General features: G+C 41.2%; 1 protein-coding gene across 2 annotated transcripts in view; it reads right to left on the bottom strand.

The window, feature by feature from the left end:
- SORCS2 (sortilin related VPS10 domain containing receptor 2) overlaps positions 1-17,479 on the bottom strand; it is a 117,242-nt gene that overhangs the window by 62,098 nt on the left and 37,665 nt on the right. For both annotated transcript variants that reach the window (XM_033154146.1, XM_033154145.1), the window contains exon 4: positions 71-235. In XM_033154146.1, coding sequence (XP_033010037.1) covers positions 71-235 — 165 coding nt within the window. The remainder of the gene's footprint in view (positions 1-70; positions 236-17,479) is intronic.

A 17,479-nucleotide genomic window follows, 5' to 3' on the forward strand; every position in this document is an offset into this window, starting at 1 on the left:
TCTAAAGTGGTAAGAACTTATTTTGGTGTAACATTTCCGAAATGTCAAAATACCACATGGCCCTTCTTACCTGTCCCTCCTTGGTGTAGGCAAGCACTTTATCCTCCTGCTTTGGATGAAAAATCAGGGTTTCCACAAAGAAATTAATAGGCTGCTTTTGAAAAGTTGCTCCTTCATCTGTGCTAATAAAAAGACTCTGATCCAGGTCATTATGGGAAGAACTTACAAGAATTATCTACAAAAGAAAAGAACAGCAGATTAGCCAGACTCTTGTACTACCTACAGGAATCTTTTTCATCTTATTAAAAGGCAAAGAAATGTAGGAGCGGAAAATAGGCACACATGTACTGAGCTTATACAGCTCAATCTTCCTTCCAACTGGTCCAGAAACCAAAAGAGGAACTATACCAGCCATTTCATGATAATCCCTTTAGGGCAGATCATATAATCTACAATTATAACCATTGGTTTTATGCCACTGCAACTCAAATGGCTATTCCTAAAAAAAACAAAAAACCCTATGATTTGTAGGCTGATGATGTAGGAATTCTGTATTAAGGATCCCCTGTGCCACTTCTCCATAGAACTACAATTCCCAGGATCCCCTGAAGAAGAGAAGGGACTTTTATAGCACAATCCTATAAATGTTAACTCAAAAGTAAGTTCCATTTTGTTCTATGGTGCTTACTTCCTAGAGCCAGAATTATTCTCGTGCTTTATCAGTAATCATATCACAACTGGCACAAGATGTTTGGAAGGAGGCAGCAAAATACAGGGGACAAGGACTGCAGTTGGAAGGAGTGGGGGATAATAAAATGTTGGAAACAACTGAGGCAGTATTTTCCTTACTGAGCAATACAATAAATTTTAAAATGACAATTCCTTGCCCATGTGCTCATAATCTAAAAAATGTCAACATGTACATGGTAAATCTGTAACGGTGGTGACAGTCAGCAGTCAATTCTTTGTCTAGATCACAACTCACTACAAAATGCATAAAGAAACTAACTGAATTCTACAAAAGGAATTGTCTCATGCAGACATCCTGTTGGAGCCACACTGCAGTACCTTTCACGGTTCTCACTGGCAGACCTATTCAGGCATTTATAATTTTCATGTGCTAACACAGAAGCAGCAATGTCCTGGGGAGGTGCCCTATGTCTGGCCTTCATCCGCAAACCCGTTAAGTGCTGTAAAAGGTGACCTGCCAGTTGGGTTGAGGCTTGGCAGCTCAACCAGCCTGCTCCCCCTCACCTGCCAGTTTGCACACAACCCAGATGACAATCCACTCCAGATTTTGCTTAGAACTATACTGTATCCACTAACTGCAGATCCAGAATTAGCTGTTTTCAACTCAAGAGTAAAGCTTGTAACTAAAATGCAAACTTTATCTCTCAATGTCCACAAGTGACATTTCAGAGGAGACTGAAAGGCTGTTGTACCATGGATGATTAAATAACACGTTGAAACACGGTGAACAAATTCGTTCAAGATACACTCTGTGTGTAAGCAAAACCACTGCAGAATTCCCCCTCCTCATAGAGCCAAAGGTCAGATTATCACATTATTGTATGGTGTGGCTGCTGCTGAAAAATCCCTGCAGGATTGCGGAGCTGCAGGGAACATACGTAGCAAAATAACCATACTTGTTTGAGGGGACGGGGCCAAGGCCGCAACCCCTATGGCTGAATGCACTAGCTTGGAGATGCCCCAAGTGATTCTCTGGCACGCGGACTGTGGGTCCAAACAGGTGTGATGCAAGCATGCAAATGCACACACCGCCTGTTTTTTTTTGTTTTTTTTTAGCAATAGCAAGCTGCAGGGACACTCAATCAGGATCGGGACTGCAGCACCCAGGGAGGGGGGACAGGTTAACCATTTCCCCCATGCAACAGTCCCAACGTGCTTGCCTCCTGGAGCTAATAGAAGCTTCTGGAGGGAGGGTTTTTGGCAGGACTGCAGAGGGAGGTAAGAGTTAACTCCATTGCCACAAAGCTGAGGTTCCAATCCCTCTTGGGGCAGCGGGAAGAGAGAGCTGCTATTATTATAAGAAAAAAATCAGGCATGTTAAATGCATTCACACATTCAACATCATGCCTTTTCGGTCAGATGTTATGTAAGCACTACATACGGCAAGGGGCTAACAGCATGGCAAAGAAGCGTTTTGCTAACGTTCATGCTGCAGCAATAAGAGCAACAATGAAATCAGGCCACATTTAGCTAGTGCTACAACTTATGGAAACCTGCAATGGATACTCCGAAAATACCTAATGTTCATTATCAGGGCTTACCTTGAGCCTGAACTACAATATTAAGAAGAAAAGATTGAAATTGATTTTGGACTTAAATAGGAGATCAACTTGGGAGGGGGTGGAATCCTAATATGAATGACCATAACTAGCTCACTATCTGGCAATTTGCCATTTCTCAATTTCCTTTCATTATTTGTAAAATTAGAATATTGCATTATCTCTAAAGTTGCAGTAATCAACATTACTGAAGAAGTGTGAATGCACACAAAAGCTCATACCAAGAACAAACTTAGTTGGTCTCTAAGGTGCTACTGGAAGGAATTTTTTTATTTTTTTATTTTGTTTTGACTATGGCAGACCAACATGGCTACCTACCTGTTGCAGTAATCAGTAAGATTAAGATTGTAAAACACTGTGCAAATTACACATGATCCAACACAATTCATAACAACACAATTGTGGAATTCTGTTCCAAATTCACATGCTGCACAGAGGGATCCTCAGTTTGCATGCTTCCATCAGTCTCTGATGGTGGGGGGAAAGATTTCCAGTAGCAGCAAAGAACAGAGTAAACTGGGTTCACTCTAGGAGACAATTACAGTGGTACCTTGGTTCTCGAATGTAATCTGTTCCGGAAGTCCATTCGACTTCTGAAACATTCGAAAACCAAGGCGCAGCTTCCGACGGCACTCAAGCGGAAGCCCATCGGACATTCAGCTTCCCAAAAACATTCGAAAACCAGAACTCTTACTTCCAGGTTTTTGGCGTTTGGGAGCCAATTTGTTCATCAACTAAGCCATTAGAGAACCAAGGCTCCACTGTAATTATTCATTGAGTTCATTTTCTATCCCACCAATTCCCAAGAGTTGCAGCCTAGTAACAACCGTTTAGGAGGGAAATATAATGAAAGCAGAATGCTCAGAATGCTCAATTAACAAGCAAATCATGCAGAAATTAAATTATACCCCATGTCTGCTCAACACAGGCTTAAATAGAAAGACTATAAACACTGCCTGGCAGTATTCGGACTGCGTGCATTCCAGTGCTCTACTCCATGTGGAAGTGGACTGAGCCCCGCAAAGAAGAAGCTATGCTACAGGGTGAGTCCTTTAAAAGAGGCCGCCCCGTGGATACAGAGTACACATGTTCCACGGGGCCTCTTTTAAAAGACTCACCCTGTACATTTAGAAGCTATACAAAAGAGGAACTGGCAACTAAGCACAGGAGCCAACTCCTAGGGGCAGAGTAGTCTTTAGCCCACCACAAAAAATATTTGAGCCCCCCCCCAAAAGATATTGGACATTGGCTTTAAATAGTGTGCATGTGCCACATCATGTGATTGATTATGCAGGACGGGGCTTACCTGGGCCTATTATTCAAGTTGTCACCCCTGCAACCAAGCAACTCCTAACTATTCTGACATGTGGGCCACTGCTCCTGGAAAAATCAATCACAGATAAATTTCCAGAGCTCACTGACAGTCCGTGGTCTGGCGGCAAAGCCAGAGAAGTTCCTTGGTGGTTTACATCTCTTTCTAATGAAATGTCCATTTACCATCAAAAGAAACGTGCATGAAATGAAAATGCGGCATATCAAAACATGAAGAAGGAAATCCATAATGTTTAAAGACTCCTGACAACATCCTTTTGATACACCAAAAACATACCAACCTTGCTTGCGCCTATACAACGAACTGCCAAGGACATTTGTAATACAACAGAAAGAGGAGTGACTTGTCAGATTTTTAATAATATAAAATTCTCCTGCTAACCAGGTTTCTCGGATAAGAAATGTACCAATGTACAGTGGCATTCTGCTCTTCATTTATTAGTAGCCACTTTTTTCTTTCAGATTTCTCCATGTGGTTGTGTAAGTGGGTAACAGGTGCATGGAGAAAGTCTAGGGTGAGTCAGGGATCCTCCACACTTCCGCTTGTCTTGTGCCAAATGATTTTGCTTTGCCCTGGAAAACCTGCTCTTTAGTGCTAAATCGGAACAAACAGAAATCTGTGAAAAACCTGGTTGCCATTTGTTCTGATCCAGCACTAAACCATGGGTTTCCCCAGAGGAAAGCAGCAGGCAAAATGGAGGTGGGATGAGCCTGTACATGCAGCCCACAGCCCTCATCCCTGCCACACTCACCTCAGCAATTGTGATCACAGAAATGGCTGTTGACTTCCTGCATACACATCCAGTGTACACTAGTCTCTCTCTACATGGCAGTGCACCCGTGTATATAATTGTATGGAGGAGTCTGTTCACTCCATTACTCATTAAAAACATGAATTTAGGTAAATTGATCTCAGTTGACAGATGCTATTCTATGTGTTACCTGGAGATGGCAGCATTAAATTTCCCTCTGTATTGTTCTAGCCTCTGTCCCATACTACTATGCAATTTCACATTCCAGAAGTACTCTGCTGTGGTTTTTAATTACTACATGAAAGAAATTTCATGCAACTGCTGTTAATTTGGGAGCTTTACCAAATTATGAGCTTATTTTTGTACACTGTCAGCATATGTTCTATGTAGCAGGTGGTATGTAGAAATGTATTTTAATATAAAAAAACCATAAAACATAATGCAACAGAATTTACACCTTCTAGTTTTTGGCTATTGGAAAATTCACATTGTGTGCATATTAATTCTGTGTGCCTCCTTGGATAAGACACCGCAGGTATGATTCCATGTGAACAGTATTCATCTTATACCAAAATGACTAAACGTTTTGTCTGTTCCCCTCATATCATTAGTGGGTCTGGGAGTAGGAAACCCAGCTGTGAGAAGGAAGGAGGCAGAAGAGAGCAAGGCAAAGAGTCACCATCCACACCTGCTTCACCAAATGGGACTGGCCTCCGCATCCCCTCACCACGGCCATCGCAAATCAAGGGCCCCCTCCCTTGCACAATGCACAATTCAAAGACCAGACATGCCTTATGGGGAGGGGGAGCTGAATGGAACCAGAACAAAGAATGCTTTTATGATGTTTCCTGCTTGGCAGGGGGTTGGACTGGATGGCCCTTGTGGTGTCTTCCAACTCTATGATTCTATGATTCCATTGTGAGGTCTGTATTTTAGAAGAATGCAAGCAACAGGGACAGGAAAATGTTAGGAGGAAGCAATTGCTTATTTTATAGTTCCCCAAACAAGTCATGCCAAATGAATCTCATTTCTTTTTTTGATAGAGTTACAAGCTTGGTGGATCAGGGGAATGCTGTGGACGTAATGTACTTTTGTACATAGAGATAGATGTCAGAAATGAATGAGGCAATGGGTGCTTCCAGAATACACCCAAAATGATTTTTAAAAATAAGTAAATATTAACATGGCATTAGTGTTGGCTGTATCAACTATGTTTTATCTGATCCCCCACTGTTCATGCTCCTGTAGATATGTTTAAAAAGCAGCAAAGTAAAGCTTCTTTACAGATTAGGAAATTTAAGAAGTTCTATACAAAGAGGGGGGGAAATCATTTTTTCTACATCGTAACATATTTCTGCCTCAAACAAAGCCACACAGCCAAATGAACAGTATAGCAGAGTCTAACTATTTGGTTTTATGCCCAAAAACGGGAGATCAAGTGCTCCAGTGACACCTGTCACCTCAGTAGCTTCTCTGTGCTGTCTTGGTCTTTTTATAAAAGTTATTTCCATACAGACTAGGTAAATCTAACATTTATAGAGTAATTTGCTTGCCTTCATGTAACCTCAGACAGATTCGATTAGACACTTCCGGGTGTTGCTTTGTGTGTGAAAACATCACATTCAAACTCATTGATTTAAATGGAAGGGAGTTATGCTGGCACTTAGTTTTGATTTGAAATCAATGGGACTTAAAAGTGCTTAACTTTGGCTGGATTGTGGCCAAAATAATTACTGTAATTAGCAATGCTTATGGCAGCCTCTAAGTAATAGCCCAGGGTGCATGTGCCACTGTGGCATCGAACATCATTTCTGTAAAGAGAGTAAGATGACAATAGGGAAGGAAGGTCATGGCTGGTCTACAAAATTACGACTGATCAAAGTGCCTAAGGCCCCAGAGAGGCACATCATGTCATGGCAACTCACATCAATTGTTCTTCCATTTGTTCATAGAAAGCAGTCACTGAAAACAATAATGCAAAAATTCAGAAGGTAAGAAAAAGAATGTAGGTTACATTGTCACATTGGGTAACTTCCTTTTCATACAAAATACACGGAGATGGATGCTAGAAAAATCTTTACAGTTAACAGAAGAGTAAGAAGCAAGCTTTTTTTGTGCGAAAAAACACGAAGTATCACAAATAAGCTTAATAAAAGAGCATCTTCAAAAATTATGCTGAAACCATGCAAGCAAAGGATCAATTTCCTTTCCCCCCAGAAAGTATTTATAATGAAAAGGTTGATTTCTTATATATTTTATTGCCTCCCTTAGTAGCTTCCTAGCAAGCTCTAGCTATGTTGTTGTTGTTCAGTTGTTTAGTCGTGTCCGACTCTTCGTGACCCCATGGACCAGAGCACGCCAGGCACTCCTGTCTTCCACTGCCTCCCGCAGTTTGGCCAAACTCATGCCAGTTGCTTCGAGAACACTGTCCAACCATCTCATCCTCTGTCGTCCCCTTCTCCTTGTGCCCTCCATCTTTCCCAACATCAGGGTCTTTTCTAGGGAGTCTTCTCTTCTCATGAGGTGGCCAAAGTGCTGGAGCCTCAGCTTCAGAATCTGTCCTTCCATTGGTTGATTTCTTACATATTTTACTGCCTGCTTCATTAGCATCCTAGCAAGATCTAGCTATACGTAACTTCTAATAACACACTGTATGTGGGGCTGCCTTTGAAGAATGCAAACTTCAGTTGAATGCCAAATACAACATTAAGAATGCTGGCAAGATTCAAACTATCAGACAAAACAAAACCAGTTTCAATCAGGGTGGATTTGTTTTAAATCAAACTGATCTAAATCACGATTTAAATCACTAGTCAGAAAGGCTCAGGGCCAATTTAAATAAATAAAAAAATCGGATTTTTAATATATATTTTAAAATCGGATTTTTAATATTTAAAATACTAAATTTTAATATTCAAAAAATATTTTAAACATATTCTAAAAATATTTTTGATATTAAAATATTAAATTTTAAAAAATATTAATATTTAAAAAATCGGATTTTTATTATTTAAATCAGATTTATTATTATTATTATTTCAATAGGCCCTGAGCCTTACTGACTAGTGCTTTAAATCATGATTTACATCAAATCCACCCTGGTTTCAATTCAGTTGTTTCTGGGCCCAATGCAACGCGCTGCTTTTAACCTTTAAAGGCTTAAAGCGTTCCAGAGCAGGATATACAAAGGACCACCTTCTCCACATGAGTCCACCCACATGTTTGGATCATCAGGGGAGGCCTGCTCCATGCCCCACGGCCCTCCGAGGCAGAGAGAAAGCGGTGGTACCCAGGCGCTGGAACTCTCCTGCCCTTTCTGCATGCTTGTTAAGGCGCTGTTGTTTAGACAGCTATTTGCTCAGTAAATGACTGAAGTTTTCACCTTTTTTGGGGGGCAGATTGCTTTTGCTTGAAGGCTGCTCTTGTTGTTTTTGTTTTATTGGTAGGTTTTTTTATGGTGATTGTTGGCCACTTTGAACGTCTCAGTAAGGACAGAAAAAACTGGTATTTTAAGTATTCCAATTAACAAATAATTATTACCCAGATAAATGGAAAACTGTATTTTTTGTGTTAATTATTGTGTTAATACAACATTCAGTTACACACACTGTCGTTCAAAATAGTGACTGTGATTGACAATCAAATATTTGTAGCTGAATAGACTAATCTCAATTTGTTTTAACTTGGCATTCATCCAAAGGCATTGACCAGGGCAAAGGTGGCATCACATTGAAGGCTGAAATTGCTCAAGACAAATAAAGTCAATTTGTACCTATGGCAAATTGTTCCATACTACCTCTTATCCCCTACTGGTTGTTTTGAATATTGTACAATTATCTCCAAGAGCTAAACAGTATTCTCTTTATCACTGCTTATGTCAATACGCCTTGCATCAGGCTTATCTTTTCCTGTCCTCTACACAACTGCGTCATCTGGTGAAAAGAGAAAAACTTGAATGGGTTGCCTCCTCAAACCCACCCCCTCCTAGGCCTCTAAGTAAATGGGGCAATGGAAGCACCTGTTACTACGTAGTTCTGGATCTAGGGGTCTATTAAATGTATTGGGCTAATCAGAGGGGGGGGGTCATATGGGCCACTTGGCCCAGGCCTCCAATTGCAAAGGGGGCCTCGGTCAGCATATTCACAATCGCTCACCATTATTTAAATGTAAATACTTAAAATAATCCTTTTCCCTATGTATTTTAAAAATGCACTATTATTTATATACTTACTTATTTATAAGACTTCGGAGATACCTGGGGTAAAAAAAGGGGGGGCACATTATCTACCTGGCCCGGGCCTCTGCCCGGCTCTGCAAGGGCCTGGGGCTAATAGATCTCAAGGGTCTAGGGAATAAAACAAAGTAGATCCTACAAGTCTGACACCTGGCCATCACTGCAGACAAAACTGAGCTGGAACAGTCTGTCTTGGTACAAAGAAGGTTCCTGTGTTTCACTAGGCTTGAGAAATATAGTACTGCCACTCTTCCATAAGCCCTGGAAGAATTATGGCTTGTGGAGATACAGCAACAAACCACCATTTTATCATAACAGCATATGGGAACATCTTCGCGCTGCAACAATACGGCCATCTGCTGCCATCAGATTAATAACAGGTTCTATTATAAGGGCAAGGATAAATGTGTTTATCTATATTAGGGTGGCTTCAAGTGACTGAGTGTTATACACAAAAATAGTGTATTTAGGCATGGAAAGGGAAATTAGAGGAAACATGTTATGCAGATTCCCTTCAAAAGCTGTGCTAAAGGGAATGTGTATATTCTCATTTTCTTTTCAGGTTTTTTTGTTTTTAACTCTTAGACATACAGGGAACTGACTGTAGCAATAACTGCGTATTGCTGAAACTGTGAGATAAATGTGACCATCTAGTTTTCACCTCTGGAGCATCTTCCAGATAAATAGCCCAACCTGAAGATCAGCCATTTGCTATTTTTTAAAAAAATCAGAAAACAAAAGAAATCAATTTCACACTTGAAAGTCTGCCAGGTTGACATTTTAGAAGAATAGTTAATGAGGGAGCCCTATTAGAAATAAATGAAAATTTCCATATTAGGTAGAATGCAATCAACTTTTTGAGTCCTATAATGCAGTAGTATAATAAACATTGTTTGTCCTATATGCATTTACACAGTGGAAATGCATGAGGGGCATGCCATGAACTGTACTTTGTGGCAACTGAGAGTAAGGGGAACTGATCTTTCGGTGGCACAGGAGCACTCAAGTGTGCAACAATGCTATGACAAGATGCATTGGCTAAGAAAACTGGCGACTGGAGAATGTGATTTTGAACAGGGAATTGCAGGGAACTGCACTGCTCCTCAGCTTCAAATCCCCCGTGCCAAGTGCTTCTCCTCTTGCAGGGCTCCCTTGCAAACATGCACACTATGTAGGACAGTCTTTAGGAAGTGACCCAATGCTTATTTGGAGGAGCAAAGCTACAGTTCCCTTGAACATTTGTGGCAGCTGTGGCCATTATTGTCATGGAGGGCAGTGACCAGGGTCGGCCCACCCATGAGGCAAAGTGAGGCAACTGCCTCAGGCAGCAGGATCACAGGGGCAGCAAATCTGGCCTCCAAGGAATGCATTGCCTGCTGCCGCCGCTGCTGCTGCTGCTGCTGCCACTGCCGCTGCTGCATTAGCACTGATGGCTGTGGCACACTCCTTGGATGCCAGATCTGCCTCCTCCTCAGTAGTACTCTCCAACACTACCTGGGTGTTTGTGGGTATGGCACCACCATTTTGCCCTTAAGATATTTCAATATGGCTATCATATCTCCTTTCAGTCTCGTTTTTTTTCCAGGCGAAACATACCCAGCTTCCAAAATCACTTTGGCAAATGCACATATTCAGTGTCTTTGCCCTTTACTCCACTGCAGTTGCATCACCTTTTTAGCTTTACAAGAAACAGATGGTTTCCTTCCATATGAAATGAAGCCCTTGCAACAACTTTACAATATACTTTTGAGTGCCATCAGGATTTTGTGTGCCTGTGTGAATTGGGATTTCCGCTGCACTCACAAAACACACAAATTTGCATGAAACTTGCATATACCTTGTTATATATGTTATAAGCATATTTTTTGCCTTTTTGCGACGGGGGTGAAGGATGCAAAAATAAATCAAAGACCACACACAAGCAATAAGAGGTCTGACAAACAGAATATCAATGTGATGCTTTGCCCACGATAGTATTTCCAGACCAGAAAATGTTTACCCTGTTACAGGTTTTTGTTTTTAATACATTTTAAAACATACCATCAAGTTGTCCAAATGTTTTCTTCTTGTGTGTTTACTCCAACTTGAGTTCTTTACATGACTTAGGATTGGCATTGCGGGAGAGTGGGGCTCTTGTGCAGAAAGAATTGACTCTTCCTCAATGTAAACCATGTAAATAACTTGATCTCTTAAAATAATCCATTTTGTCATCCTTTCTGGCATCCTCAAACTTACCTCTTCTATACTGCCAAGTTTCAAATTGATCCACTGAACCATTTTGAACCGTATGACCTACTTAACCACTACCACCCACCAATTTTCCGTTCAGCCAACTCATTCTTAAACACAGGGCCATGGCTGTAAGTAACAAACATTCTGAATAATGGATTCCTCAGCTAGTTTTCTCCCCATCTAAACCCTTTCCTTGCTGGAGACAACTACCGGTAGTTCCCCAGCAGCATACAGCATATAGTAAATATTACCAAAGTACAGTAATAAATCTTTGGTAGATGATTACTTTGAGAATTTTGGAAGGGAGGGAGGGAGAGAGAGAGAGAGAGAGGGAGGGAGGGAGGGAGGGAGGGAGGGAGACCTTACAGATTTCACACACACCCTCCCAAAATGTGGTTGTTTATACCAATTTTGTCTGCTTATAGTGACAAAACTATGAGAGCTGGCAGGATTGCTTTATGTTCATATTAATTTCCTGTCTAATGCAAGAGCTGAGGTTTTAAAAGTTACGTACCCCGGAGGATAAATCCAATTTGACTATAAAATCCTTGTCATCCAGAGGAATATAATATGGAATTCAGTTAAATGTTCTACTTGCTTTTCATCTACAGTTGTATTAAGTCACCCATATCATGTTCCTTGATATTATTTTGGAAATGTTAAGGTTTCCTTCCCCTGGATTATAAGCATTTTGAAATCCTAAGTGGCATATCATAGCTCTCAGTACTCTTTGTTGTAGGACTGGAACTTCCTCTTTATCCCTCTAAACTCAGATAAAAAAAAGTATTGCTGAAGTCAAAATTGCCTTTGGGGATTGATCTGAATTGAATTTGGGAATGTAAATCAGATCATCACCTTTGCTTGGCAGAGTCTTACATCTCTCCAGCTATTATAGGTTTGACAGGCAGCAGAGTCCAATTTGCTATAATTATTTGACTTTTGAGAGATCATATTCTTTTCTCCACACAAAAATGAGAATATACCGTGAATTTGGCATGGAAGAAAACGTAGGGCAACACACGAAAAGATGAACAGAGAAGAGGGCACTGTGGTCAAGATGATGAGAGAGAGTGCAATGCAAAAGATACATTTGGGGGTTTATATTTCTTTTTGCAGCAAGAGATGACCTGTTGTATAGCTGATACTTCTGGCCAGGAAACTTACTAGTCATAGCACTACAGGTGTGCAGCTTTGAGAAAGACAGCGCATAACAACCATCAGGATCAGAAACTTTCTCTACAAGACTTATGTACTAAGTATACTCACAGCACAAAACTAACGCAGACACACCAACTGACCTTTGCCAAAAGAGAAGGTCTCTTCTGAACACATTCTGCCAGTAACGTGTGTTAAATTTTTCAATACTTTGGGGGAGCAGATCTTTCAGGTGCAGAAAAAAAAGAAATGCGGGCCTTAGCACATCATGCATTTTTAATAATCAGAAAATGTGCTTGGGGGAGATTGACCACAGCTGACAGGCTGAACCCACAGGAGTAGCACATTTCTCACAAACCCCCTGGAAAAGAACAGTGTCTCACTTCTATAAAAAATACAACAGATGGGCAAACCGCTGGTAACAGAAAAGGAGCGTGTCTAACTACTGATTTCAGTGCTGCCTAGTGACCTTTCAACAACACTGACTTTCCAACATTTTAGTTGGAAGCAAGTTCATATCCAAGTTTTCATTAGTTTGGAAAATTTGGTAAAACTGAAAACTCTCATGGTGTCACACATGCCTGGCAAGATGTGGCTAAAATCACAGGCACATCTGGCATCATGGCAGTGTTCACTTTTAACAAATTTTCAAATTAATGAAACTTTGGAAATTAGATTTTGAAAGGTGGTTGCATTTCATGTTTATATATTGGTTTGAAAAATGAAAATAAGAGAGTTTACATCAAAAAGCAAATGGAACCAAATTTCTCCCCCATTGGAACAAGAGCTATACAGAGAAAGAACTTGAAATAAAGCTATAACATCTCTAGCAACAACGCACAAAGAGAACTGCAACCTATTTGGCATTCAAATATGTAAGGCATGCTTTTTGCTAACTTCTCAGCAATGTTTTCTTACCTTGCTGAGATCAGAAAACATCTGAGTGCTTGTTCAGACATTCAAAATTTGCTCCATGCAACCTGTCCAAAGCTATCTGTAGCCACACATGGAGAATGCAATGTGTGGATCAGCCTTTCTCCAAAGCTGCGACTTCTAGTCAGCTAGAAATGGACAGCAGACAGCTAAGCTGTACTCAGAGTAGATCCATTGAAATTGGTGGACATAACTTAGTCATGTTCATTCATTTTAGTTGGTCCACTTGAGTAGCAGCTAAGACTGCTGGGCTCTCTCCCAACCCCAATCCCCAATCTGTGTATATTCATGTCAGGTTGCTTGAGCTGTAGCCATGGAAGAGCCACGTTGAACATTATATTGCAAATTCAACTGACATCCCTGGGGGAAACTGAGATGCTTCCTATGGAGCCAAGTTGGATCTTATGAACGAGTGAGTCCCTGGCTCTTAGCAATCTACTGTAAACTCAGTCAGAAATGAAGAAAGCTAGCATTGCCATTGTGAGTGTTATCAATTTGCTTTCCCTTGCAACACAAAATTGGGGCTCGCTGTCCTGAGGTTTTTGCTGGAAGCTAAGTTCCCTGGTCAGAGTGAAAGAATAATAGAAAAGACAACCTGGCAAAAATCCATAAGCAAAGTGGGCTGTTAGGCCTTTGATCGTTTATTAGTTGTGACAAAGATTCAACCTCTCTAAAAGCAAAGAAAGGAGAACCCAAAGGGTGTTCTGCCTTTTGAAGGTTTACATTTCCCACATCCCACAAAACAATAAGCAACCCCACCTCTGAAGCATCTGTGGCACAGTAAACATCAAAGGTGCATCGCAAAATTAGAAGGGGCTACAGCAGGTCAGACAGGTCAAAATCACAATGTGTCAATCCAAACATTTTGTATCTTACACCTTTCCAGAAAGAATTTGCATGAAGCATTCTAAACAGTTACATTCAAATCAAGAACCATTGTGCTGCAGAAACCCTGCCCAGATGCTTCTCCTAACAAGCTGCAGCCTACATTACAACAACAACAACAACAACAACAACAACAACAACAACAACAACAACAACAGACACCCTGCTCATCTGGCTGGGTTTCCCCAGCCACTCTGGGCGGCTTTCAGCACATATAAAAACATAATAAAACATCAAATGTTAAAAATTTCTCAATATAGGGCTGTCTTCATAGGTCTTCTAAAAATTGGGTAGCTCTTTATCTCCTTGACATCTGATGGGAGGGTGTTCCACAGGGAGGGTGCTACTGTCGAGAAGGCCCTCTGCCTGGTTCCCTTCTTGCAGTGAGGGAACCATCAGAAAACCCTTGGAGGTGGAACTCAGTGTCTGGGCTGAATGATGGGGGTGGAAATGGTCCTTCAGGTACACTGGGCTGAGGCTGTTTAGGGCTTTAAAGGCCAGCACCAGCATTTTGAATTGTGCTTGGAAATGTACTGGGAATATTACACTTAGGGGATTATGGCAGCAGAGGTTTCACAGAATACAAGTGTGTGGGGGTAATTTTGGAGGTTTATGATATAGAATAAATCATTTACAAAACATTCATATATACAAGCTTTCCCTAGCAAAACAAGCTTGATTAACTGCTTCACTTTAAACAGAAAGTGCCCATATCCCGCGGTGCTGCTTGCTACAACTGCACAGTGGGGTGTTTCATTCATTGAAACCAGTGGCATTGCCTGCTACTACCATGGAGTGGCCATTAGGGGCGCTGTGGTGCAACAACTTTGACAGCAGAAATTTTGACAACTTGACACTTAAAATTTTAAAGACCTCACAGGTGTGAGCCTTTATTAGAGAAATCTGCTTAGGTTTTCGGGAATCTGTTTGGGTTTTGGGGGGGTGTATGTGATGTAGTGCATTGAGGAGACATATCATTGCAGACATGGCTCTGCCATGTGAGCTGCAGCGATGCCAGTATCAGGAGGCCAGCTCTGGAGCTGCCCCCCCCAGCCGCTACTAATTAAATGCATAAAAAGGCGGCACTGGTTTTGCAGCATGCTTAGCATGGGTCCTTCTTGTGGGTCCATTTAACGAAATGTTTGTCAGTTTCCAAAAAAATGAAAAGTGTGAGGTCTTGTGGATATCTGGATGTTACAATATGACACACAATTTATCTGCACTCTCCAGTCTTGTTTGTGCAACTCCATTCAGTCAACTGCTGTTTCTAGGGCTAATTCAAGAGATACATTGGCAGTGTGAGCGTGGTTGCTGCACCTTCCAATCTATGCAGCTCCAGTAACATGCTACCATCTGTGTGGGCAGGATAGAGTGGGCTACCTTCTACATTAGTGCTACTGGCCCAGTTAAGCAACAATGGTATAGGAAGTACCGGTAAGCTCACTATCCACCTGCTCACATGTTCTTGCAAGAGCAGCATGGGACCAGAGCACACAAAGGCAACTCCCACCCTGCACATGCATTTGGCCTTCACCAGTCCTTGAGCTAGCTTAGCTTTGTATGCCTCTGTGCATTTGTTTTCACCTTCCTACCTTGCTACATGTACTATCCTGATTTTCTCTTCTCTCATTCTTTATCCCTTGTCAGTCACGGTTTCCTTTTTCATATCTGATCTCTCTTTAACTGACAAGTTCCTATTTCTTTGCTTCTCTTTTTCTGTGGCCTTCTTAATTGCTGCTCAGTGTTTAACAAATTTGTAATTGTCGGCAACTCTTCTTGTTGGAACATCTCCACATATTGGCTCATAGTCAAACTTGGCTCTCCCAAGCTGATTCTGGTGCTCATGTTGCCCGAAACTCTGGCTCTTTGTCATTTTCCCACGCTCCCCACTATGATACTCATGATAAGTACCTTTCAAGCCGGCTACAGTCTTCCTCTTTGCAAATACCTTTTATCTGTATACTTTTTCCAAGCTATTGCTTTGCTATATTTTCCATATAAATTATTATTACTTATAGTCTATTCCTGCAGTCTTATTCTCCCTCCTCTCCTGTTTCTCTTAATGAATCCCTGCAATCTGGTTTCTTTTCAAACTATTCTGCTAAGGCCTCCCTTACAAAAAATGTCAAATGGTCTGCTGGCAGTTCAAGGTCAAGGTGTCTTCTTCGCTCTTATGTTCCTTTATTTCTTCTCTGCATGTCACACAGTTGCTCACGCTAATCTTCTGGAATTCTTGCCTGGTCTTTGTATTTCTCTGGCTTTTCTTTTTTGCAGGGCTAAACTACACAGACGATGTGAGAGCTTTAAAGCACTTATGGGTGTGGGGAAACTGAGTGGACTTGGGCAGCAGTGCTGGGTGAAGCTCATACCAATAACAAACTTAGTTGGTCTCTAAGGTGCTACTGGAAGGATTTTTTTAATTTTGTTTCGACTATGGCAGACTAACATGACTACCTACCTGCAACTAGAACTCCTTTCTCCAGCACTGCTGCCCCAAGCTAATGACTTCTTTGAATTGTACCTGGAAGATTCAAGTAGCAATCATATCATGTTTATAAATAAATCCCAATGATTTCAACAGGACTTATTCCCAAGTAAACATTACAGTCTCGGTGACAGAGCTCCCGCATCATGTGTGGCTTGGTCCTTGGTGCTTAGATATCATACTTTTTGTGCATTGTTTCAAGATTCCCCATAAGAATATTCCCCACTTTATCTCCTCAAGGTTCTTTCATTAAGTCATCTTTTGAGTACATTTCTCTCTGTGTGTGTGTGTGTGTGATCATATAGCTTCATTTAATCTGGATTGACTCTGCACTGATCAATAGCTCTGCCTTCCTTATATCTCTGTCTTTCTCTGCCATTTCTTTCTGGATATTCCAGTGCCCCCAGTTCTGGTTATTCCAGAATGACTCTCTTTCTTTCATTCCCTTCCCCTCTCTTACTAGTATTGATTTGGTGGCCCATTCTTCTCCTGATCAAAGTCATGTCTTATCGCTGCCTTTCTTTTCTCTTCAAACCAGCTCAGTCAACAAGACCCGTATCTTTGTAATTTCTCAAAGGGCAGCAGTACACAATGGGTGTGCAACTTGTGTAAAACCATGTGTCTATACAGTCTCATGTTCATACATCTAAGAAAGCTCAATTGTCCCATTTTTATCAGACATATTTTGCTTCCACACTTGTGACAGAAAACACCCATGGGACACCACTGGGGCCCACAACAATTGCAGTGATGTCCCTCGAATCTGTCAACCGATGAGTGGACAAGTCTTTAAATAATCAAATCCTTATCATCTCATGTCTTCACTATTATGATAATTGCCTGTCATTATATTCCTGTAACACAGCATTACAACCAATGAACAAACCACAAAGGCACACACAATTCTTTTGTCCCAAGGCAACCCATAATTAACGACATCTGTCATGAGAACTAAGCAGTATTCATTACATTCCAAACTCCAGCTTTATACATCTTTGGCTCCAGAAAAACAGAGATCAGGCCTTCAAACATCATTTTGAAGTAACTGATTGACAAATAAGCCAAATTACCAGGCATTATCAATATGCTTCCAGCTCGGGTCACCTCATTTAACAGCAGCCTGTAATTTATCCCAGTCCTTCAAGCATGCCTGATGGCCCCA

Source organism: Lacerta agilis, chromosome 7, assembly GCF_009819535.1.
Source record: "Lacerta agilis isolate rLacAgi1 chromosome 7, rLacAgi1.pri, whole genome shotgun sequence".
Lineage (NCBI taxonomy): Eukaryota > Metazoa > Chordata > Lepidosauria > Squamata > Lacertidae > Lacerta > Lacerta agilis.